The sequence below is a fragment of the Micrasema longulum genome, unplaced genomic scaffold, assembly GCF_059751315.1.
Source record: "Micrasema longulum isolate JH-2025_06_02 unplaced genomic scaffold, ASM5975131v1 h1tg000136l, whole genome shotgun sequence".
NCBI classification, from domain to species: domain Eukaryota; kingdom Metazoa; phylum Arthropoda; class Insecta; order Trichoptera; family Brachycentridae; genus Micrasema; species Micrasema longulum.
Genome location: NW_028277342.1, coordinates 398,224 through 423,999, shown reverse-complemented (window position 1 = coordinate 423,999; position 25,776 = coordinate 398,224). Strand labels below are relative to the sequence as shown.

At 31.9% G+C, this 25,776-nt stretch overlaps 1 protein-coding gene across 2 annotated transcripts; it reads left to right on the top strand.

The window, feature by feature from the left end:
* Window positions 1–2,192: 2,192 nt before the first annotated feature.
* On the top strand, window positions 2,193–21,256 carry LOC148284267 (FHF complex subunit HOOK interacting protein 2A-like). Of its 2 annotated transcripts, XM_088242410.1 has the most exons (14): window positions 2,193–2,359; window positions 2,763–2,903; window positions 6,599–6,817; window positions 8,562–8,981; window positions 10,485–10,678; window positions 11,683–11,829; window positions 14,294–14,412; window positions 16,784–16,917; window positions 17,328–17,491; window positions 17,576–17,683; window positions 17,763–17,853; window positions 17,955–18,739; window positions 20,520–20,564; window positions 20,643–21,256. In XM_088242410.1, exons 1-14 carry the CDS (start codon window positions 2,315–2,317, stop codon window positions 20,755–20,757), a joined length of 2,727 nt encoding a protein of 908 aa, XP_088098536.1. In that variant the 5' UTR covers window positions 2,193–2,314; the 3' UTR covers window positions 20,758–21,256. The 2 variants fall into 2 exon arrangements, with proteins under 2 accessions (XP_088098536.1, XP_088098537.1); XM_088242411.1 differs by lacking the exon at window positions 20,520–20,564.
* The last annotated feature ends 4,520 nt before the right edge of the window (window positions 21,257–25,776 follow it).

Sequence of the window (25,776 nt, the reverse complement as noted above, 5' to 3'; positions counted from 1 at the left end):
ATACCCTACTGTCAGAAATATAGTGGTATAAAATCTTCCAACAAATGTTTCATGTTGATGTTTCTGAAAATCGAACCCAAAAGTATAACCTTTTTTATATCTGTAGATGCTTCATTAAGAGCTTCAAGCGTGATAGGCGAATGCGTCAACTACTACACTACGAGGCGAACTTATTTTTTTAAAAGATTTTTTTTCTAAAAGAAACTTAATAGAAAACACGCCCAGGGCTGGAGTTCTAAATGGTATAGCGCGGGTAGAGAACGCTTTCTTAGCGCGTAGTAAGTACGTAAAACGCGCTAAAAAAGCATTTTCTATGCATGCTTTACCATTCAAAATACCACCTCGGGGCTGGTATTCTGAACGGAATTGCGCGCGAAGAGATCGCTCTATTTGCGCGTGTATTTAGTAAGGAAATACGCGTAAAAAATGCGTTTTCTACGCGCGTTTTTGCGTTCAGAATACCAACCCGTGGCTGCTATAAAAGCGTTCATAATTCCAGTCCAGAGAGCTATTCCGAATCATCTCCACCTCTCAGAGAGTGGTAAATTTTGTGATTTTTTTGTATGTGATTACACTTTGCTTCATATATGGCCACATTGAAAACTATTGAAAAAAAATTAAAAACTAAAACGTATTGGTAAATTCAACCTAATTAAAGTGTGTAACAGACGCGGTGGATCACTGGCTTCCGTAGCAATCGCGCCAGTCACTATAACTATATACTGTAGGGGCTGATGTCAACGCAGAATGGCCGGGCATAAGCAGGCCGCGACCAGCGAACGATAAGCTCCGGGGAAGGTATCGCTGCCTAGTTGCGGGGTCGCTAGCGAGTAGCACTGGTGGCCGCAATCCTGAAGCAGGCAACCGGGTTGTAAGGCCGGTATCTCTTCGTCGGTGGGAACGGCGGGGTGTGTTCCGGGGAAGTAGCAAAGGGTCCAATTTATTCGGGGTCCAAAATCCAATCCAGAGAGTATCCGAGTTCCAAGTCCTAGGGGTAGCGGTGGTTGAATATTCTAGGTGGCGGCAAGGTCTGGTTGAAGCGAAGTAGGGAGACGAAGTGGATGGTAAAAGGTGTTGACGAATGACTGAGTTTATTTTTTGCCCGGCGGGCTATATATACAATACATTTCGCCGTGTGGCGGTGATGCTAGACCAATAGCGGGCGGTACTAGGTTGGCCAATCACGTGGCGAGAGAGATAGCAAACACATTTGCCCGCTCCATCGGTCTCTCTTACGCCACGTATAAGGACGCCCCCCTCCCGCTACCCGGCTGCAGTCCCCTGCTGACCGCGTGGCGATCAACATTCAAACAGAATAATGAACAATTTTATTTCTGACACAGCAAATAATATATTTGAGCAGTCAATAATATTTTATTAAATGATCTTTATTCTATATATGCTTCAGTATGGCGATGACCGATGACCACCCCCGAAAGCGACAAATGTCAGTCTTTATTGGGGAGATAGTACTTCGCATACACATACTGAAGTCCCTAAAAAAAATATATTGAAAGGCCCCAAGAAGGGCCGCCAAGTTATTTTATGCAGCGTTACGTCGGCAACAAAGTGTTAAGGTAATGCTTAAGGTCGCAATAATATTCTATATGAAAATCATCATCATTCACGTGTTCGTATTTATTTGACATTTAATCATCAGTGTGGCCATATATGAAGCAAAGTGGAGTCTCATGCAAAAAATAAAAATCCACAAATTAACTACTCTCTAGGGCAGCGGTAAAATTTATAATTAAAAATATTTAAGTACTGCACGTATTTCATGTTAAAATGAAAAAAAAATGACATCGACTGCCTGCTTTCTATGACAATACGCTTTAACTCTTGGAACCCTTATGACCCTTCCTCTGAACCCCAGGGTTCCATGGAACACCTTTTAGAAACCGCTGCTCTTGAGGGCAGAGAAGATTTAGAATAGCACGGCAAGATTCTAATTCTATTTTACATACATAACTGTGTTATTTATCCACCCATCAACGGAAATATTTATAATATGAACTTGCAATTATTAGTTTTTCAGTGAAACAAGGAATCTAATCAAAAAATAGTTCTAAATTATTTTCCAATAATATCTTGTGAAGAGCCTTTTATATTGTAGTGAAAATAATTTTAGTTAGGTACCCTTTACATAACACAAAACACGATAGTATTTTCGTTTTTTGTTGTCTGGTAATACACACAGATTGTTTTGATTTCTGTCAGCAATGTCTCACTGATGTCGAGAAAATTAAAAATGACTTATTTTTAAATAATTTGGTGTAATATTGATTTAATCTTAAGTTCGTTCAAAAGCAATATGCTCAGTAGATTTTCGGACGTTTTGCAAACTGCGGCGGACGTGGTAAGGCAACAATTTCCAACGCGCTATTATTTGATATTTGACATTAAATTTACAACCTTTTATTATTTATTCTGTATTTGTTATCATTAGCTAATTTTTTAGGCGTTATCAACCTTTTAATACCACAAGAGTAAGACCTCTAAGCAATTTTTTTTTCTAAACTCACGTGCTACTTTCATACACATTACAATTTTTCGCACTATTAATTTTTCATTTCAATGTCAAAATCACTTGACCTAGCTTTATTAAATAATAACACATTTAAATAAACGTTCGGATTGTGGTTTGTAGTCTTCCAAATCTTTTAAGGATACTCGTGTCGAGGACGGCCAACATTTGTATCGATGAAATAATGTTATTAGTCTGCAATGTAACTTATTAATGATTTTTTTTTGTATTTCAGCTTGCTCCGCCCGCTTCCCGCCTTGTGGATTTTCAGTATCACTGGAAACTGATTCAAAATTTTTACATCAGCGACAATACTCCTAAAAATGTTCATGTTGAAAATACCAAAATCCCTCTACATTTACATCAAATGCTTCAAGTAATTTAATTAAAATATTTACGCATATTTCAAATCATTTCATGTAAAAAACAGTTTTTGAAAACTGGTTAGTTGAAAGACGAAAAAAATGGGTTTTAAAAAAAAATTGAATTGAGAATTTTTATTATGCTTATTTCAACTACAAGTACAAATATCATTAATTTTATGTTACTCTTGTGCACTCGCATTATTTTTATGTTTGTGTACATCGAGTATTCATTGACCCTTCTCGTTTTGTGTTGCTTATATGCTTATTATAATTTGTAAATGCATGTAACATTTTTGTGTAAAAGGCTCAAAAAAAACTATTTTTCATTTATTTGTTTTTTGGTAGATATGGCAATTCTAAAATAAGAAGTAACCATGGTAACGAGTTTTTACTAAATTTGCTCTTTATTTGATAAGTATACATTTTAGTATCAATAAAAAATTTAATCTGACTAAAATCCCTTTACCAGATTAATTTATATTTTATTTGTGTTTTTTTTTTTATTTATTTAAATATTTTGTTTTTAATTTTCATTATTTTTCAAACATTCTTTGATATTTAAATTTCTGTGATAAATACAGTATTCTTTATTGAATTATATTTTAGTCTTATAAGAAATAAATTCACCGAAATAATAATATTGTCATTAACAAATTTCTCCTGGGATAAAAAACATTTTAGAGAAGAGAATATGAAAGTCTAAGCACTTACAGGGTATATGGTCTGTCATTGGCTGGTTTAAGTGGCTACTTTACACACTGTGTAACATTGCCCATTTTGCCATTGTTTGAACATCCATATTTCTTCAATTCTTCCATCTGTCGATTTTAGTGAAGAGTCGAAACTTTTATTGTTGTGAAGAGATTCATCTGATCGAATTATTACACTTGCTAAGCAACGCCTGGAAACAATTTTCCAATTTTTAAACTTCTTCTTGGACCAGTTGGTTTTATTACAAACTAAAAGCGTATTTTCATGTTTTAATTTCTAAAAAATACATACATAATCGTCGGGTTTTGAAAAATGGTATTTTTTCATATCTTTTTCTGAAATTGATGGATCAAATATTTTTGTGTACCAGATATTATGTTATTATCTTGTATATACTTACTGTAAACTAATTTTTATGATTTGTTTTTAACAATAATTTGTTAATACCATTTTTTTTATACGTATAAGTAAATGCATATATTTTTTTATTTAAATTCTTTTCAAGTTATTTACAATTTGCTTTTTAATTCAATTTCTTTTATATCCATATATATTTTTTTCTTTTTTACTATGTAAAGTTTCACTTTTTATTTTGCATAGCAGTATGCTTTTTATTGTTTCTACATGTATACAAAAAAGCGTTGTTTATCTTTTAAATTATTACTTACTATGTATGTACTTACCTGTATATTTTTTGTAAATGCCCCTTGGGCGTATTGTAAATTAAATAAAAAAATAAATGTCATCAAATAATATATGTTTAAAAAATAAATTTAAATATTTCATATTTTGTACATACAAAAGGGAATATTTTATAATATTCAACTTGTGGTTTTGAATTGTTGATTTGGGATAAGTTTTTAACTTCAAAAGTGCAATATCTCACAACTAGTCAAATTTAACATTAGTTATACCAACTTGTGCCAGAACCCCAAAAATTATGTAAGTTTGTCTTATGTATATATATATATTTTTTTTTACTACAGCACATTCGATTGCATAAGCCCCACAGTTATTCCTTTGAACTGTAAACCATCTCTGTATGTGTTTCCTTATTGCTTGTGCAAATGACAAATTCAATTCATAAAAGCACATGCGCAGGTGTGCATACAAAAATAAGACTCAAACTCCTTCCTCTGAAATTAGAACAACTTTTATTGAAATGCTACTCAATATAATTAACTACCTATGTATAATATTCATGAATTATTTCGATCATCAAGTCTTTTGAAAATATACAATTTATTCTTGGTTAATTCAAAAAATTTATAGTATTCATGTTATAAATCCTTTATCAAAATAAATGCTTAAATAATATTGGCCTTTGGGTAATACTGACCCCTTTGACCAGTCTCAAAGATGTCGCGAAAGCGATGAAACCAGTTACTGGCCATTCCTAATTTGTGGATTTAAGTATTACTCGTCGTTTATTTAAAATTTCGTCGAAATTTCACTAACAAACTTGAATGTTTTTGATATTGGCCTTTTTACAATTAAGTCGCCCATTTCCAAAATTTATCTTACCAGTTTCTACGAAAAATGAACTGATGATTCCATTTTATGGCTAATGTTACCATAATCGTGGACCGTTTTTTTAAAACCCTGCATTTGCTTGAAATGTAATTTTTCACTGGAGGGTTTTTTGTGATTAGTGTTAAATAGCGTGAACAATCTTTGTTTTAAAAAATACACTTTACGACTAAGGCTGAAGATAATATAATTTGTAATTTATAATTTTCTATTATATTTCATTAGCACCCAATATAAATTATTGAAATTAGCGATCAATATGCACGGTAAAATATTGTGTTTTGAAAAAATGATAAAACTTTGATGATTTTTAGGCCTGTTTTTTCTAGGTAGTCGGTGCGTCTCAATACTGAAATTGCCATGTAAGGCGAATATCTTGATTTGAAATAATGGTCCTCTATTGAACGTAGTTATGCAGAAAGCAGCCAGCCATAAAAAAATTAAACTGAGATTATAGCACTTTTGTGAAAAGAGTGAATAATCAAATCTACACAACTAACTGTTTGACTTTAACAAATGATAAACAATTCACACATTAGTTTTTTTTAATATTACAAGCAAGAATCTAATTATGTATTTGACCAGTTTTCATGATTTTTAAAGTACCGTAAGATTTTTCTAGTGCCGTGGGTGTTTTCTGCAAATTGAGAAATGGCGTTTTTGTGATCGACACCATTTTCAGAAGGTGATTAATACAGTTTTTTTTGTATAAAAGCAGTCTAGCTGTTTTTAGCAGAACATAGAATTGACCTTACTGTACCCGATAACATCAATAACTCATTTTTTCAAAATTGTGGACTCAAGGAGCTGGTCAGCGATAAGCTCGGTATGCCATCGTGCTTTCTGCATAACTCCGTTCAATTCATCTTGTCCCTTTTAAACATTTTCAAAGTGCCATAAAACAGTTACAATAGTCGTATTGTTCATGCTATAACTTCATATAATTAAATAAACTCGACTCGGCATCTCAATACTTACTTTAAACTAAAAAACAAAAACAAATTGCCATGGGAGGCGAATATCTTGTTTTGAAAAATGGTCCTCAATTCATCTTGTCCCTTTAAAACATTTCCAAAGAACAGTTACAAAAGTCATATTGTCCGTGATATAACTTCATATAACTAAACAAATTGTCTTATCACATTTTAGAAATGTTGAGTTATTTTTTATTCAGAGGATCTGTACACATTTTTTGTGAATATCCCAAAGCAAAATGGACAAGATGAACTTTCGAAATGGGGAATTCAATTACAATATAAAAATGAGTTTTATAAAAATGTACAATATTTTTTCATGTAAAGCTTTTATAAGATTTAAACTATTTATTTTTCATTACTTTTATACCTTGACAAAGTTACAGTCGTATTCCGAAACTGGTCGGCATATTAGTTTTGATTCATTAAACAAAACAAATACGTATATAAATACACTATTATTTCAATAAAATTAAACTTTGTGCTTACAGTTTCTCGTGGACGAAGAGTTGGAAACTCCGGATGAGATAGGTCCGTGCCTCAAGGAGCTGGTCAGCGATAAGCTCGGTATGCCATCGTGTCTGACTGCCCTGGCACAAGGGGACTGCCCGCCTGGTCTCCGCGGAGCCGTGTTAGCGTGGTACACAGCCCTTCTGCGAAGAGTCAAACTAGTACCTGTCCAGGAACCAGCGCTTCACATGCCTATACAAGTAAATACACATATGTACATAACCATTTTAATTTAGATTTCTCACAAGTCCACTTAACAAATTTGAAAAATTTGAGAACGGACGCAGTAAACTCTAGTGGCAACTGTCATTAAGCGGAGACGATACGGTTGGCTGGGCCATATACTGCAGATGCCTCAGGTTCTGAACGTCCTGGACGTCAGAACTACGGGACGTGAACGGGACTTGGGAGGTTGTACAGGAGCTGGCAGCCGGTAGAGATGCACGGAGGCTCTTTGCGGACACCATATGCTCCAACTAGGGAGCGGAATGGAATGATGATGATATTGAAAAAATATGTTCTTGATAAATTTTGGTATAAATTATAATGTTATTAAAAGTTCAAATTTCAAAACATTTAGATTCTTCATAGTAATGGAAGTATGCTGAAAACTAGTGACATTTATTTTTGAAAACAGCAAGTTTTTATCGCTTTGACACATCCCAGTAACATAGTAGTTTTTTCTAGGTTATCAATGTTTTTTCTGGAAATATGCCCAAGAAACTTCAAACAATTCTCCGCTCGCAAATGGAGAGTATTAGTACACAAGTAGCGGTGCCTGCTGGGCGAAAGCACTCGATGGTTTATAAAGAAAATTGAAATTGAGCCAAGGAGTTTGTAATTATTAAAAATGAGATTTTTTGCACAAAAAATATCAATAATATATGTAAATACATAGATATTGCATTTTTAAGAAAGGAATATAAATGTCTAGGTATTTACGGAGCTTATTGTTGATTTATGTGCTCACTTTACATTGTGTGTAACTTTCTGTCATTGTTCTGTCTATTTATTTATTTAACACTTTATATACATATACAATTTATATACATATAAGGGCGGGCATATTGCCTTAAGGCAATTTCTTCCTACCTACCCTGTCTATGTTTAAATGTCCATATTTTTTAATGCCTTTGGCGTGGAAACATTCACACGTGAGTTTTTAAACATTTCAACCACCTTTTGTTGTGATTCTCTTGTGAAATAATAGAGCTGAAATCTTAATGAATGTAGATGAGATTCTTTAAGCCTACTTGGAAATGCCAGAAACCAATTTCTATTTTGAATGTGTTTTATCAATATGGAGTACTTTATTTAATGATTCGGAGAAATTTTACACAAGTCAAAATTTCAGATCTTGCTTCATAGAATATGTGTGACTATAAGTAGTGTCGATTGTTAATTGCTGTACCTTTTCCTATTAGGGTCAATTATCGGGTCAACAGGTTTTTATAAATATCTATGTATCCATATAATTATTTCTTGTTGCTAAATAATCTCCACCATAAAGACAACACAATACATAACAATAGAAATTACCGCATTGAATCATTTTACATGACCAATAAAATAGACGTTTTATATCACTTTTCTACTTGTGATTTTTATAATTAGAAATGAATCTACAATAAAGTGTTGGCTAATATTTGAATATTGGCTCCACACATACAACTTCCGTTATCTACCACTAGAGGTGACAATGGCACTCTAGGCACAACCAATAATAATGCGCTGACTGGTACATGCGCGGAACTCGGATCTAGCTTGGCGTCACATCCAAATGATATATTACAGTTTTGTAACTCCTGGTTGTGTATTTTTCACAAATAAAGATTATTTTATGAACAAAGTATTATGAAATAGCCGAATCCTGAAATTTAAATTTAGTAATTTTTATTTCTGACACAATATTCTTATAATGATTATTTTTTATGGTTTTTTCAGAAACTTCTTATTTCCTGTCAGAATAACAATGCATCACCGACAGAAAAAGAAGAAGTAGAACTTCTATTAACGTTGTGTGGATTAGTGAGAAAGCAACCAAACCTTGCACATTTTTTTCTATCAAAAACCAACTCGGACGATGTATTCTTACCTCCAGCTATTTTCTCAAGTTACCCGATGAAAAAGCCAAAGAAAAATAAACTATTCGACTTCGATAGCTTACCAGTACAATCCAAGACTATTTCTATAGTGTCCCAGCCTTCAATCAATTCTTGTAAAACTATATCTCACAAGGAATCTACGGAAGAAGAGTCTACTTCATCAACATTTGAAGATGACATGTCAAATACTGAAAATGGCTTCCAAGAAAATGACTCGTTTTTACTCATGGACCTTCTTCTATCTTATTTAATGAGTGTGGTAAGTACAAATAAAATATATTTACTGTTTAAATTTATTTCAACAGAGAGGGAAAATTTTTGAGAAGGGGATATGGAAGTCTAGGCAGTCTAGTCTAGACCTGTCATTGGCTGGTTTAAGTGGCCACTTTACACACTGTGTAACATTCACCATTCTGCCCATGTTTGAATATCCACATTTCCTCAAATCTTCCATCTGTTGACTTTTGTGAAGTAAAAGAGCTGAAACCTTTATCACGTGGGTGAAATTCATCCGGCTGAACCAAATCACCGGCAACGCCTGAAAACAATTTTCCAATTTTTATACTTCTTCTTTTACCAGGTAGTAATTCAACAATGTTTTTTCCCTCTCTGTTGAAATAAATTTAAATATGAACAACTTCCTAGGGAGGAAATCCAGCCAGTCTGCAAGCATTTGGACAATCAAACATTGTTATATTTACTGTGTTTTACATAAAAACATGTCAATTTTGATAAGTAAATTATTTATAATAAAATACAATATATGTGTTAAAGATTCTGCAATAAATATTAGGAGTTATACAAGAAAATTGCACTATACGAGCTATACTGTCTCGATAAAAATCTTTCAATCACACTCAAATAAAACTAGGACGAAACTGCTGGGCAGGCCTTGCCATAAGGATGGAGGGCAATCGAGCACCTAAGAGGCTTCTATATGGTATGACGAAGAATCAGGAGATCTAATCAAGGTGGTTGGATTGTGTGGAACACTGTTTTACCATAGAATATGATAATTATAATGTTTATAACAACTGAGTTTTTAGGTTTCATGTTTTATAAATTTATTTGCTTATTTGAAAGACATACAGTGATAGTTATTTATATGTGAATAATTGAATTATGAACTTACCGTGTATTTTAGTTGATTGTTACACAGAAAGTGAGGTTGAGCGTTTTATAAATTAAAGATATCACTGACATAATAAAAGATTTAGATTTATTAAATCTAGTTTTTAAATATTGATTACACTATATACTCGTATATAGAGTGAATGCTGTAGTAATTGGACATGTTATAGAAATTGGAAACTCTAAATCAAATGGTCAAAAATAAATAAATGTAAGAATTAATCTCCTCCATTTTTGCGTTTTTTTCTTAAAATGAATGCATTACATTTATTTATTTTTGACCATTAGATTTAGAATGTTCAATTACTATAGCTTCCACCCTATAGATATTAAGATATTAAGATAAAATAATTAGAATTTATATTAAGATAAAATAACTAGATATTAAGATAAAATAATTAGAATTTTTTTTTTAATGAATTTAGCCGTGGAAAAGGAATTGAATGTGAATTTAAATACGCGTGTGCAACCAGTGGAGATCGGAGGAGTTCCGGCGAATTGGCTGCGTGTGCGTTACTTTAGTGTTTTTCTATTGATTGCTTTGCGGTTGTTAGACATTTGAGTCATTGGCCAGGCAGTCCCATAGAGATAAATCTTTCCAGTCAATATTTTCATTTGTTGTATTTTTCAGGACAACCACATAGTTCTCCGAGCTTGCGAAGGTGTAATGATCGTAGCCTCTTTACCTGATGACAAAATCGCCCACCTCACAGTCAGTACTAATATGCTCTCAGAGAGTCTTGTGGAAATATTAATAGACAAATACAAAAGCCTTCCCGCTGACACGGATCCCTGTGATATTGACCAACTGAATATTACTTGGGGGTGAGTTCCAGTTCTCTTTAAATCAGCTTTTTTTTAACGTTTTATTTTATGATACCCTGTCAAATGATGTATGAATATTTAAAAATATGTAAAAGAACTTCTATTGTGTCTTGCCAAGTCAAAATAACCTAAACCAAACTTGAGATTATCTAGCAATGGTGATTGATGGCTTTAGCAGAAAATGTGAAAAATATGGAAAACCGAAAAGATGTTTGTTTATTCACAACCGTTTGACAATTGCATTTCGTACAAGTAACAGAAAGGCTTTTTTAAAAAGTTTATTTTAAACCATTACCGAAATTCAAATCAATCCCTGGCTAACTTAATAACTTTAGGATAACCGCTTATTCTTTAAACTACATATGTATTTAAATTGTTAATGACTCAATGAGTTTGCAAACAATTTAGTAGATCAGTTAATCTGATTTTCAAATGTGATCAAGGGAGAATGTGTGTGTTTATAATGTCTAATTTGTTTTTAAAAATTGTGATTTGAACAATGAATGTCAATAGGCCTGAGAAAATTATTTACATGTTAGTTAAGGTAAGGAGTAAAGGTAGAGAATTCAACATTCATAGTACAGTAAAACTACAATTATCTGTATTAATGATTGCCAGATTTTATTGCTTTTGAAATAATACAGCGAATTGGAGTCACATTAAGAACTTAAGCATGCCCAGTAAAGTTAATTGCTCGATTAAATTAAAATTCAAAACTTCTCCTTAATTTTTTATTTCCTGGATATTTGGCAATCCGGATGACTGGGGTTTGGATAAACGGAGTTCTGCTGTACATGTCAATAGTTTAGCCCAACATTTAGGTGTATAGGGATTTTTTCCTTATCAAAAATAAAAATTGTCACAATACACATCCTGAGTATTGGACAATTTCTGCAAAATTATTGTAATAAATTAATCTACTTTTAAAAACTAATGTTGGATATTATTCAGATTACAAATAACCGCTAACTATAAAATATATTTACATTAAATATACTTTGCAGATACGCAAGTCAAGAGTTTGCTGATCGCTGTACCAAGTCTATTGGGTTGCGGGAAACTACCGGATTTCTCTCTTGGTTGGATTACTGTGATACCCTAGCAAAAGAGTGCCACACCTTAATAGCCATGAGTTTAGCCAGAACACTTCGGTAAGCATTCTAAAATAATTAACTTAATCACTGTCTCGGTTGAAACAATATTTTATGTCCAAATCTTCATAGCCATGTACAGGATTTTTAACCCTCTTAGAATTTGATCTTAATACACAGATATTTAAATGGCAAAGAAGAAATTATCACATAAAATGGATTTCCTGGTATTTACAGGGATTATTGGCTTTTTGGGTGATAACTTTATACACTTTGTAACATTTACCATTTGTGACTGTAATTTTGAAATTCTTGTTTAAATATCTGTCGGTCTCGTGGTGTAATGGTCAGCGCGTTTGCCTACCATGCAAGAGGTCTCGGATTCGATTCGCGACATGGTTGATATGAAATATTTATTCAAAAGGGTGTGTTTACGCTCAAATATTTCATAGTTCCTGGAATGGTACCTGAAGCGTAAGACTGATCATCTTATTTATTTATTTATTTATTTATTTACGGACAAAGTCCATTATGACATTACAATTAAAAGAAATTTTTACAAAGGAATAAAAAAATATAAGGAACAGAAATAAGCAGCAAAGACAGATGATAGATTTTTTAGATTAAGTAAAAAGCATAGGCTAACTATACAGATTCTTTAGCTGATTTGTAAAGAAAGACATCCTTACACCATAATAATCAAGATCTTGATGATCGTTCACCCGCCTGATCATTCTGGGCAAAGGCGACTGTGCACCATAATTGGTCCTGTAGTGACCGAGGAAAAGCATTTCATTATTTCTTAGTCTACGGGTGGGAACGTTAAAAAGAATCTTTTGCAAAATTTCAGGGGCATCAATGAGACAGTTCATAATTTTATACATGCAGATTATATCTGCAATGCATCTGCGTTTTTCAAGACTTGATATGCTTAAAAACCTCTCCATATCAGAATATGAATAGTCTCCTCTTTCCAATCCCATCTTCCATGCAATTTTTCTTATAAAACGATGTTGAACTGATTCAAGGCGCTTGATATGAACAGCATAATGAGGGGACCAGATTACAGATGCATATTCAAGAATAGGGCGAACTAAAGAGCAATAAAGTGTTTTAAGTGTAAGCATACTTTGGAAATCAGACGTAGTTCTATTAATAAAGCCTAAAATTTTTAAGGATCTGTTTACTATATTATCAAAGTGTTCCAGAAAAGTTAGTTTATTATCTAGGATCACTCCAAGATCTCTTATAGAGGTGACAATCGAAAGAACTTGGCCATTAAGTTTATAATCAAAAATAAAAGGATGTTTACATTTATGGTATGAAATAATTTTGCATTTATCGATGTTAAGTTCCATGTTATTAGTTTTGCACCAAGTATGAAATGCATTTATGTCTTCTTGGAGTCTGACACAGTCATCAATATTTTTAATTAGCTTAAGTATCTTGTTATCGTCAGCAAAAAGCCAGAATTTTGTAAAAGAAAAAACATTAGCAGCATCATTAACAAACAGATTAAATAGAAGAGGGGCCAAGTGGGCACCCTGTGGTACACCAGAAGTTACTAGGAAGCTATTTGATATGAAGTTATTGATTTTTACACTTTGTTTTCTATGTGAGAGGTAGGATTTTAAAAACGATAAAAAGGGATCTCTAATGCCTACAGCACGAAGTTTAGCACATAAAATGTTGTGATCAACTTTGTCAAAGGCCTTGGAGAAGTCTGTATACAGTACATCAGCTTACCTTCAAGTAACAAAAATGATCAAGATACGCTGCGATTGGTGTACCAATGCAGTGCCCTATGCACCATTAGGTGCTGAAAGGGAATGATGATGATGAAATATTTTGTACTGACTATATTTTTTATTTATTTTATTCATTCATGGGAATTCATCCATGAAAATATTCCTCTTAAGTGTAATAATGTCCTATTGTTTTTTATTTAGGAATAAAAATATGTATTTCCAATTGCTCATCAGCAATTGGGAAAGTGAGGATATGGAAGGAAGTAATGAAAAATACATTATAACACCCAGACCAATATAGGAAAAAACTTTCTTGGAGTTTTTTCTTGCAACTGGCGAGAAACGAACTCGTCACGCCAGTTTCGCAGTTGACCGTCTAACCAACTGCGCCATGGCACCCCATGGTCTTGTACTTAAATTTTGTGAAGCAGAAAGATGATTAAATATATACTCTTTATAAATTTTGAACAAACAATTATTTTCATAGCTATGTATGTAATATTGCTATCCATTTTTGATCTTTTACATTTCCACATTTAAAAAAAAGTCATACACCCTTATACTAAGTGTGGTAACACCAAAGTCAACACTTCCCTTTTCCTAAACAATATCTTCATCTGTCCACTTGATTTGTCAGTTCATCTCGTAAAGATATCGAATGAATGAAAATTGAACCATTATACAAAATAATTTATCGTAAAAATAATGACTAACTTTGGAATGGAAACTTTGTGTTAACTTAATTTTTGTTAATAAATTAAATGTTTCTTTTGAAGGTGGCATTTCTTAGCTGCAGAATTGGAGCTTGGATTAGCCGGTAGACATAATGCTGTACTGGTAACTGCGGTTGTTGGAAAGTGTTTAAAATCTATCGACTCCACAGAACTTCTCAATGGTTAGTATGTACATACCTATTTACCTATTTATTAATCTATACAACTTTTGTAAAAAAATTTGTTCCATCTATATATTTATGAACAAAACAATGAATTTTTAAAACATGATTTATAATCTCCATTGACATACTGAGATATTTGCGAAAAACTTTGAAAAAAGAAAAAATAGATTTCTAATTATGCTTCATTAACAACAGATAATGCTAAGTTTACAGTGTCGAGTAGTATAATTGAAATCTGTTTTCCAAGATTTAGAGACGGTTTTGAATTACGCTATTATTTAGGTAGGTAGGTTTTTATATATAGTTTATTTTGGCATCAATAACAAATTTTCCGTTTTTGGTGGAGATTTCTAAGTTTGCTTCGAATATATGAAAATATAAAATAACTTTGTTTTTACCACTTATTTTTTCTACCGGCCGGTTTCAAAGCTACACAAGCTTCTTTATCGAGGTATATTTAACTGATGAATTCTATCATATTATATTTTTACAGGGATTACTAAATATTACATTAATACATATTAAAATTCCACTCCTTGGTAATCTTATAAATTAAAAAAGTGATTCATAATAGGAAAAATAAAACAAATAAACAATATTTCCTTTAGTCCACTCCTGTCTAGTTTTAAAGATCGCATCCATCTCACTTCACACTTCCCATCATTAAAAGAACAACATGACAAAAACACTTGACTTATTAGCTCTATATGTATCAATGTAATATAAAAATAAAATAGGATAGAATTCATTAGTTAAGTATACCTTGATAAAGAAGCTTGCGTAGCTTTGAAACCGGTCAGTTAAAATAAAAAAGAAGTAGTTAAAAACAAAGTTAGTGTTTAAATTTATTTCAACAGAGAGGGTAAACATTTTTAAAAAGGGAAAATGGACGTCTAGGCATTTACAGGGCTTATGACCTGTCATTGGCTGGTTTAAGTGGCCACTTTACACACTGTGTAACATTCACCATTCTGCCCATGTTTGAACATCCACATTTCCTCAACTCTTCCATCTGTTGACTTTTGTGAAGTAAAAGAGCTGAAACCTTTATCACGTAGGTGAGATTCATCCGGCTGAACCAAATCACCTACTAGGCAATGCCTGAAAAAAAAAATCTAATTTTTATACTTCTTCTTTTACCAGATAGTTAATACAACAATGTTTGAGTATGTCCAAATGCTTGCAGACTCTTCAAATATAAATTTTTGAAATTTTTTTAATTTCGTATTGTAGATGTTTAATAATTTAGACAGTTCCTAAAAGGACATCACAAAATATTGTAATTTAGGTGTTGCATAATACAGTCAAAAGCTTTAAACTTTTACTATATGAAGGAGGAAATGTTAAAAATGTGTATTATGGAGAATTGAAAAATCAGTATGAATTTTTTCAGCTATGTGATGAATTCATATTCTTGTGTAATTTTTTCCTTCTAGATTCAATTTGAATCTTCATCACCCATTTAATATGTAATCCCCAATGACATAAATTAAATACACAAGCGCGAAGAAAATGGCATTTTAATTAGTGGGTGACTTTCATCATGATCAGATGTGACGCTATGCATAAATATGCAGTTGTGTGTAATGAAAAAATGTTTTTTTTGCTCTGCGGCTGAAAAACTGAACAGATATATAGTTTCATTAGAAAATACAACCCAATAAATTAAATAAGTTTTATTTTAAATTTTTCACAATTTTCAATTTGTATTTAGAAATATGAATCTCTTTTACTCATTAATGTCAATCTCATTATTTTTAATTGTTGATGGCAATACAACATTTGTTAAATATGACACGCAATCAGTAGAAGAACTACGTGTCTATAGATTATATAGGATTTAGGTTGCTGAGGGTTGGAGCTCCTACCCCAGTTAGAGATTGACAGAAGAGACATGGTTGATGTTTGATGCGTGTATTTTATTACATGGCAAATAAATACGACACTTTGTTGTGCAACTCGAGTGTAGCGGCGATGAAGAGTTGAGCTAGATGCACTTGGACTGCTGGAACTGAGTGACTGCGTTGAGCTGACTTGTTGGGCTGACTGTTCAGGTTGACTGGGCCAACTGGGTGTTTCCACGTCCTGTGGTCTCTTTATACGCCACGTTCCTTTGTTATTAATTTCTCCATGGTATAAAGGATGTTAATGTACTGCTAGACGTTGCTCTCGTTTTTATGTGTAATACTGTTAGCCTTGCAGAATATGTAGTATTGGATCCGATATAAAATGATGACTTGCTTCATCCGTCGTCGCTCTATATTTCAGGTGAAATAGTTTAGCTCCTGTGTGTGTCATCATCATGGACTATGAACCCCATAATTATATGTCAATGGGCTAATCAATGATTTGTTATTTTATCTTTTAGAAATTAGCAGGTGGCTTGTGGGCGATTGTGCCAATGTTGCCGTTAGGCCGGCTAGTCCTGTCTTGCAAACGTTAATAGAGAATTGCTTAGAAGGAGGGGTTCATCTTTGTTTAGAAACTCTAAGACTCTTTGAGGTAAGCTTAAAAAAAAATTTTTTTAACTTCTAAATCCCTGAAATGGAAGAAGTTATTTCAGATATTTCAACAGATATCGAGAATATTGAAGTCCATACATGTACAGACGCTTGAAACAGCCAATAACGAGTTATAAGCACTGTAAATGCCTAGATTTTCATATTCCCTTCTCAAAATAATTATTTACATCTGTTCCTTTTTATGTTATTCACATTCACATGTTTGTAAAAAATGTTTTTGGTTGAAATTTACCGTATTTTCTGAGATCCAAGCACAAAATAGGCCACAATAAATAAATACATTAAGATAAAATATAAACCCTGGCTGTTATACACGAAGAATGTATACGACAAAAAAAATCCTTCCAATATTTGCATAGCATTTTAAATGAATTAATTATTGATTTCCAGACAATGTTGGAAAAAGGATCGGAACATATCCTACACTGTCTCGTGTTGGGTTTTCTAGAGGGGCGGAGCTACCACTCTCCTCCACGACAATCCTGCCATCCCGAGGACGAAGAGAGAGATAGACTTAATGCACAATCATTGCAACAAGAAAGGGAAAGCAACAAGTAACTGACCAATATATTAACACTGACAACATAATATTTGTATAATTCTTGTAATATTATATTACTTAAATCGAAATTTTTCAGACAAACATTGAAAAAAGTTTGCGAAGGTCGTATTGATGACACATTTGCACACTGGCCAGAGGGAACTCAGCAAATGACACTAAGCAACATTCACAAAGTCATTAACAGGTAATATTCCTACCTCTGTACTGATAATATTCTGTACGAACGAGTGCACAGATGAAAATGGATATTATTTATTTTTCAGTTTTCTTCTTTTACTGCCAAGAAATTTGCTTTCTGATCCCGGTGGAGTTGGGTATGAACAATACATGCAGGATGCTCACAGACATTATTTGGTAAAGAAAAACTTTATGTTGATAATGTTATATTGCTCGAGTGACATTTCTATTTGTTGCTAATATTATTAAGAGTTTCTTAAATAACTCCTCTGTTACAGGGGTGGATCGAGACGACATCCGGTTTCAACTGGCCAGCGGAAGCCATATGGAACGATGTTGCAGCGAGTTCCACTCACAGTTGCGATAGCCGTCCCGAAGCGGATTTACATAATAACTGCTCCCCTTGCAGAGCTTATGAACGATACAAAAAACCACCGGAAACCAGAACTGTCGGCACTTCCGCGAATCTCTTAGAAAATAATATCCGAAACTTTGGAGAAAATAGATTTTTAGATGACAGTGTCGCAATGGATCCTCGTCAATGTAATAATGCAAATTGTACGACAAACAGGAAAGAAAGTAGAGAACATTGTACAGATAGGGAATCCAAAATATCGCGAGAGAAATGTAATACAGAGAATGAACCAGTAAATTTCAACCACCACGATGCCTTTTCAAATTCTTTCCACCAACAATTAGTTTTAAGCCCAAAAGACAGGTGTAGTTTGAGCGAAATGGCAGAAGATGATGATATGGTGTTTGACGAAGGACCGTTCTTTCGCACGCTTTTCAAACTTTTATCCAACATGCATAACCAGCCCTACCAAATAAACCTTCAGTTAACGGCAATTTTATCAAAGTTGGCGATGATGCCGCATCCGTATCTTCACGAGTATCTCTTGAATCCCGTATTGCCTACTGGGAAGAATGTTCAGACTCTGTTCAAGACGCTGCAGAAACTAGCTAAGGTATTCCTGGCGCAGATTCCCAAAGTGAAGAATTTTGATATTACTATTGATCAAACTAGGCGGAGGTTGCTCGGAGACAATTTTAATGAAGAAATGTAAGTTTAAAATAACTGTTTATATAATTAGATTTTTTAAAGTAATAAATGTTAAAATATAAATTATACAAATTTAGATTCACACATATTCAAATAAACAAAATAATAGAATCATTGAAATCAACAAAATAAAAGTATAATAGTAAAATAAAGTAGTATTGAAAAAAAACTAAATAATAGTATTGAAATCAATAAAAAAAGAATATATTATATAAAAAAACATGATTAAGATGATGTTTTTATATATATCATTACATGTATATCATCTTTAGTATCAAACTGTTATGGTATAATAATTTCGAAATTTCGTAAATTCAATATCTTTGCATTAATTTATTTTATTTATACAAATAAATATATTAAATATTTATAATAACGTATCCCTAACTCTATGAGGCCAAAAGCCATGTGTTGAGTTGGGATACAACATAATGAAAAGTAAGCATGCATTTTATTAAACAGTACCAAAAATAAAAATTATGCATGCATATTATTAAACAGTACCAAAAATAAAAATTATGCATGCATATTATTAAACAGTACTAAAAATAAAAATTATTAAATAAACATATATTTCAATAAATTATATATAAATCTATGCAATATCTCGCAGCAGTCAAAATCCAAACTTGTAAACTTCTTCTTCACAGAAGAGAAATTTCTCCAAGCAAGAGAGACAGTTGGACATTTAGACAGTTTGTTTTATCTCTATGCTGGTGATCTTCAGATGTACCTGCATAATGATATAAAAATATCAGTAATGCTATTGAAAAGCTAAACTCTGATCTAAATTTGATTTCTTATTGGTTTAAAGATAATGACTTATTGATCAATCCCAATAAAATCGCAGGCGATTATAATTGGTGGCCAAGACAAATCTCCATCCTAAATTTTTCAACCTTTCCTACTTTAGAAATTGACAATAATAGGATTCCTTTCTCAAAAAAAAAACAAAAAAAAGATGTTAAAAATCCCAGTACTATTATGGACCAAAGCTTAACGTAGCAATAACAGATAACTGAGGTTGGGAAAAAGTATTTCCTGACCCTCCATCACTGAAACGGCTTCAGAATTTTCTTCCAACCATAGTAAAAAAAATATCTGTTCCAATCTATTATTTTGTCTTCTCTGTGCTATGGTAATATTTGCTTTCTTGACGCCAATAACGAATTCATTGATCGTCTGGAGCATTTGCAGAACCAAATCGTCCGCTTTATTTTTAATCTCAAAAAATATGACTATGTATCACCAAAATATATATGTGTATATTTAAAAAATATTCTTCATAACCCAAAATACGTGAAAATTTCATTTTCCTTTCTGATGATGGTCTATCACTTTGCTCTTTTCAGGAGAGGACACTTTCCATTCCTCGACATAGCACATCATTTTTCAGCAATTCCTTTTCTGTTCAAGTTGCCAGACTTTGGAATGAGCTATCTCTTCATGTAAAAATGCACCTTCCATGGCCACTTACTTTTATAAGTTTTTATATGCAACCTTTATCTGCCCGTTTAAAAGCATCTGTTATTTTTTATTAATTAGGTTTTTTCATGTGTATTTTAATAACTAATAATAACAGACCGGTCAAAAGAAGAATTAGTCAAAAATTTGTACGAATTTTTAAAATTAATTTATTTGTAACACCAGTGATGGAAAAATGGTCTCTTTCAGGGTGTAATTATTTCAATTGGAAAAAAATAATAAATATCTGATAAAGTTTATTGTTTTACAATAATTTTCCAGTTTTAATTCTTCCTGTTTTTTTCTTTCACACAAGAATTTGTAGTAAGATCAGGATATGCCCAGATAGCAGAAAATTCAGGTTTGATTGTTTTATACATTTTTTCAATTAAAATTGTCAAATGTACTTAACAAAATCAAGTTCGTTTGTTTATTTCAGCGAGAACAATGACCCTCTTTTCGAAAGTCTCATCGTTGTTGAAGAATTTTGCAAGGAATTGGCGGCGATATCCTTTGTCAAGTATCACCACTCGTGTCAACCTACCGGGATGTGATCTTACTTGATGTTGGAAGATCTCCGGAGAATAGCCTACTGCAAGTTATCTTGTATTTCATCATGTCGCAATTCTCTGTGATTAGCGCAAACTAATTGCCCCTTTTTTTTCAGATTAAATTTATATTAATGTTAGATCTAAAAATCGATCCAGACTTACTTACATTGTAAGAGAATTCATTTTTATAACATTTTATTAAATAAATGTAAAAAAATATGTAGCTTATTGTATTAGTACATTTAAATGTATTATTATATAATTGCCAAATTAAATTATTTATTATATTGATTTCACAACAAAGTCAAAACAAATTACTCATTAATATATCACTGGTCACTAGCCTCTTGAAGATATTATGTGACCTCCTGCCCCCTTTAAAGAAGAAAAATTACTCAATGCCCCCCTATAAATTTACATAAAACAGAAAAATGTGGTGAATTTTTGATGTACAGATCTATGGTATCATTAAAAAAATTGGCTGATACTTAAATTGTTAAAATATTTATTAAATAATCCTGATAAGTCAGATAATTCTCACTGCCATCAAACCCCGCGGTCAACTATTTTAGCTTATGAGAAAATATTTATTAATGCACGCTCATCTCGGACACCAAAAACATATTTTTCTTGTTCAAAAAAATATCACAAAATATATTTTATATGGTTAAAATAGTAATCTCTAATTGCCCCTTTTTTGCTTCCAATGCCCTCCGTTCCCCACAGAGCCAGCATTGCCCCCTTGGTCCCCTTCAGCACCCTCCGGGGGGCGGATATGCCCACTTTGGGAACTTGTGATATAAGATCCATCTAGTTCAGTTTCTGTTTCTTTAAGTTCCCTAATGAACGTTTCACTCATTTGATGCATTTGTTTAATTTTTTATTTTTTTTATACAATTATATTATCGTATATTGTCTATGTAAGTTCAATACCGTATGAGCCAAAAAATATTTTTTTGGGCATTTTCAATTTAATGTGGCAAGCTGCATTGATTGTTATACTTGAATTTCGAAATCATCCGATAGACTGATAGCATTCAATTAAATTCAGTACCCCAAATGAAGGAATTGGGGTACTGAACATTTGGGGTAAAATAAACCATACATAACTGCCACAATTTACTTCGCATAGACGCATACAATGTTAAAATAAGATTCTCTAATATAAATCAACAACACAAAATAAGCTGCATTTAAATGTATTTTTTTACGAAATTGCAATTTTTGTCCCATCTGAACATTTTGACATGTATATTTAAATTTAGTTCGCGAAAAATAAATCCAACCATTGAATCTGCTAGCACACAACCATATTTTTTTTATATATCCTTGTTTTAATTAACTGGTTGCAGGGTAACCATTAAGGTTTGTTTTTATTTGCCTGATGATGGGTTGTTTGGCCTGAAATTCAATGATGTAAGTTTTTTAAAACAATATTTTGAGTATCTAGTATGTTTTGTGTAGATTACGTTTTTATTTATATAATAATAATATAATACATACATGAGTTAAGTACAGAGACACGGCTTATAGGGACATAACCAGGAACCCATGCCTGTGAACTTTTCCCGACTCGCTAGGAAATCCATGTTTAGTCGGGGCACTTGTAATGCATTCATAAACATACATGTACATAATTTAAATTATTATAAATGTATATAATACACAATTACTATCACCAGTGGCACATGGTTAGTAAAAAAATATATATTGACATTTAGATTAATATGTTTTGTTGTTTATAATTTGGGTATATAATAGAGAAGTTCATTGTTAAATGTGTGTATGTATTTCATTTTTATTTCTATTTTATCTCGTTTTAAAATATTGAGAATCGTTATTGTGAATTTTACTAACTGTTAAATTTTAATATATTTATGTTTTATATTTAGACTTTTTTACTATATATAGATACTCGTAATGATCACATTCTCTTACATATTGTAATTTGAAAAATATTTCATTGAAATTATGTCATTCATAACACATATTTAAGTCATCATTTAATTTTTTTAAATTTAATCCGCCATTATTGGAAGCTTTTTATTATTCTTTATTTAAGCCTAAAGTATCAACTTATCTTATCCAATAAATGATATTAGTTTGTCTGGTGTAAATATTGCTGATTGTAAATTGGTATAGAAATGACAAACAGTTTTTACTCGTAAAAATTGAAATAGAAGAGATGAGTGGATCAAGGTGTTATGTGGCAAATTTTCTAAAATGTAATAATTGTACTGGTATTTAAAACTTTAAACCCAGATACTCGTATCTCTGCTTATTGTTTTTGTCACATAATGCCTTTATCCACTCATGTCTTCAATTGTTAAATATATTTAAACAGATTTTTTTGTATCAATTATCAATAGCTACAATTTTATACATTTTAGAAAAGTGCATACAAACATTTTTTAATTATATGTACTGAAATTTTTTCTTGCAATTTTTATATCCGCATTAATTTTTTAAAATTTGTCATTAGTCATTAATCATCCTTACATCCAAATATATTCGATGGGTTGTTTTATTAATTTCTTGTTATGATAAAACAAAAAAAAGTTTACTAAATAAATTTTTTTACACAGAACTCTTCCATATTCATGTTTTGAAGTTATTCACAAAATGTGATCAGTAAATAAAGGTCAGTAAATAAATAAATTCACAAAAGTCAACAGATGGAAGAGTTGAGGAAATGTGGATGTTCAAACATGGGCAGAATGGTGAATGTTACACAGTGTGTAAAGTGGCCACTTAAACCAGCCAATGACAGGTCATAAGCCCTGTAAATGCCTAGACTTCCATATTACCTTCGCGAAAACTTCTTCCCTCTCTGTTGAAATAAATTTAAAGTAAATAAAGGTTTTAAAAATTAAATTTACTATACATTTCCGCGATTATTGCAGAATTAATTTTCCCGCTGACCTTTCCATCCGCAAGATTTTCCTTTCTTTTCTAGTAACATGATTATTCATCAATTATTCTCTCAAATGGAAAAAATTGAATTGTTGTGTGTAAATATAAAAAGTAATTTATAAACAAAAGCAATGCTCTATAAGAAACGTTTACGTACTTCTTGATATTTTTTCAAACATTATTCGGGACAAAATTACATTTTAGCTGCACCCTTAATTGAATTTTATATATTATTTAATTAGTGATAACATACTAAAAAACAAAAATGTGAAATGTTTTTACAGTTAATTTATAACTGCATTTAGGCCATGTATTACGGATGCCTCCCGAGAGCCTTAACCACGCTTGCCTACTTCACAAGGCATCAGATTTGTCGGCAGACTTAGGACAGACACACAGGAGTTGGCCATAGACAGACAGGCCTGGAGAGATTTTGTGGATACCATATACTCCACTTAGGGAGCTGACATGGATTGAGTCAAGTATTTGAAATGTTTTATTGAATGAAAACCCAATAGTTAAGTGAGACATTTGCTAGAATCATCTGTTGTTTTTATTTTATACAAAATGTAGTCTTTCTATTTTATTTTTTTACTATAAAATTTCTCGAGTTATAATTGGAAATGGAGTTCTTCAAAAAATGTCAGTTGAGGCTCTATAGTGTTAGCCTGACATTTGTGATTTTTACGTATCTTGTGTAATAAAATTATCCTTAGTAAATACACTGGCCTTTTAAAAGCAAATTTCTCTGAAACAATGACTTTGAACATTTTCTAATATTAGTTTATTTGTACAGAAATTTAAATGAATAAATACAATGATTTTCCTGAAATGTTCATATCCTAGTGGCTATTGCTGTACTGACAGCGGATCTACCATTCCATTTAGTGTGTGTATTGAAAATTTGTATTGTGATATTTATAAATGTATTTTCTAGTCCTTCGCCTTGCATTGTTTAGTTATTAAATAGTTTAATACATACATAATTGTCTATTATTGTCTTCTTTTATTATTTCATAGGTAGTTTTATTCTCTTAAAATACTACCTCTTCCTCTTTATTAAATTTGATGACTCCTAAAGTTTTTTTTATTAAAAAAAACAAACAATAGAGCAGAGCTAACAATAATAATGTTAAAAAATATTTAATAATCAACATAATAATTCATGAGGTTAAATATCGTCAGGTTGGTAACTACATTTTACTAGTTGTGAGATATTGCACTTTTAAAGTTAAAAGCTCATCCCAAATCAACAATTCAAATAAAACTGTAAGTTGAATATTTAAAACATTCCATTTTGTATTTATAAAACACTAAATATTTTTATTTACTTTTTAACCGTTTTAGTGCCAAGCAATTTTGGCAAAAATAAATGAAAATTGCTATACACATATTGATTAATTTAGAGGAAAAAATAATGGTGTCAAATAAAACACTCTAACTTAGACAAATATCAATCAATTTTATTAATTATTTTTGCATTATAAAGATAAAATGTTTATTGTTTATTAATGTTTATTAAACATAAAGTGCGAGGTTAGCGTACGTGCACTCCCGCGGAGCACCGAAAACACACTGAAACTCGCAGCGCTTTTGCGCTGCGCCGCAATTTTCGATACAAACGATCGCAGCGCTTTTGCGCCGCGTAGCATTCTAACGGTTAAACAAAAAATATCTTATGCCATTTATGCTCATTTTCCCAAAATTTATAGTTACCAACTTGTACTAGAAACCCAACTATATGAAATATCTGTGAAATATTCTAGGCAAAATAAGATGATCATCTTACCTTCATGTAATAAAAATGATCAAGAAACGCTGGGGTGGGTGTATCAATGCAGTGCCCTATGCACTTTTAGGGCGGAAAGGTAATAATGGATTAATGAAAACAAGATGAATGATAAGAAGTTTCAATATTGACACTTAAAAAATAAAACAATTTTTAAATGTGCAGAAAACTAATTTATTATTATAATTTTAAATAATCTTACAAATTAATGCAAAACTGAATATAAAATAATGTTTTCTTTATTTAAAAAGATTTTTAAGAAAAGAGTAAGACACATAGTAGCAAAATGCTAGACAAATAAATATTTTTTAAAAACAAAA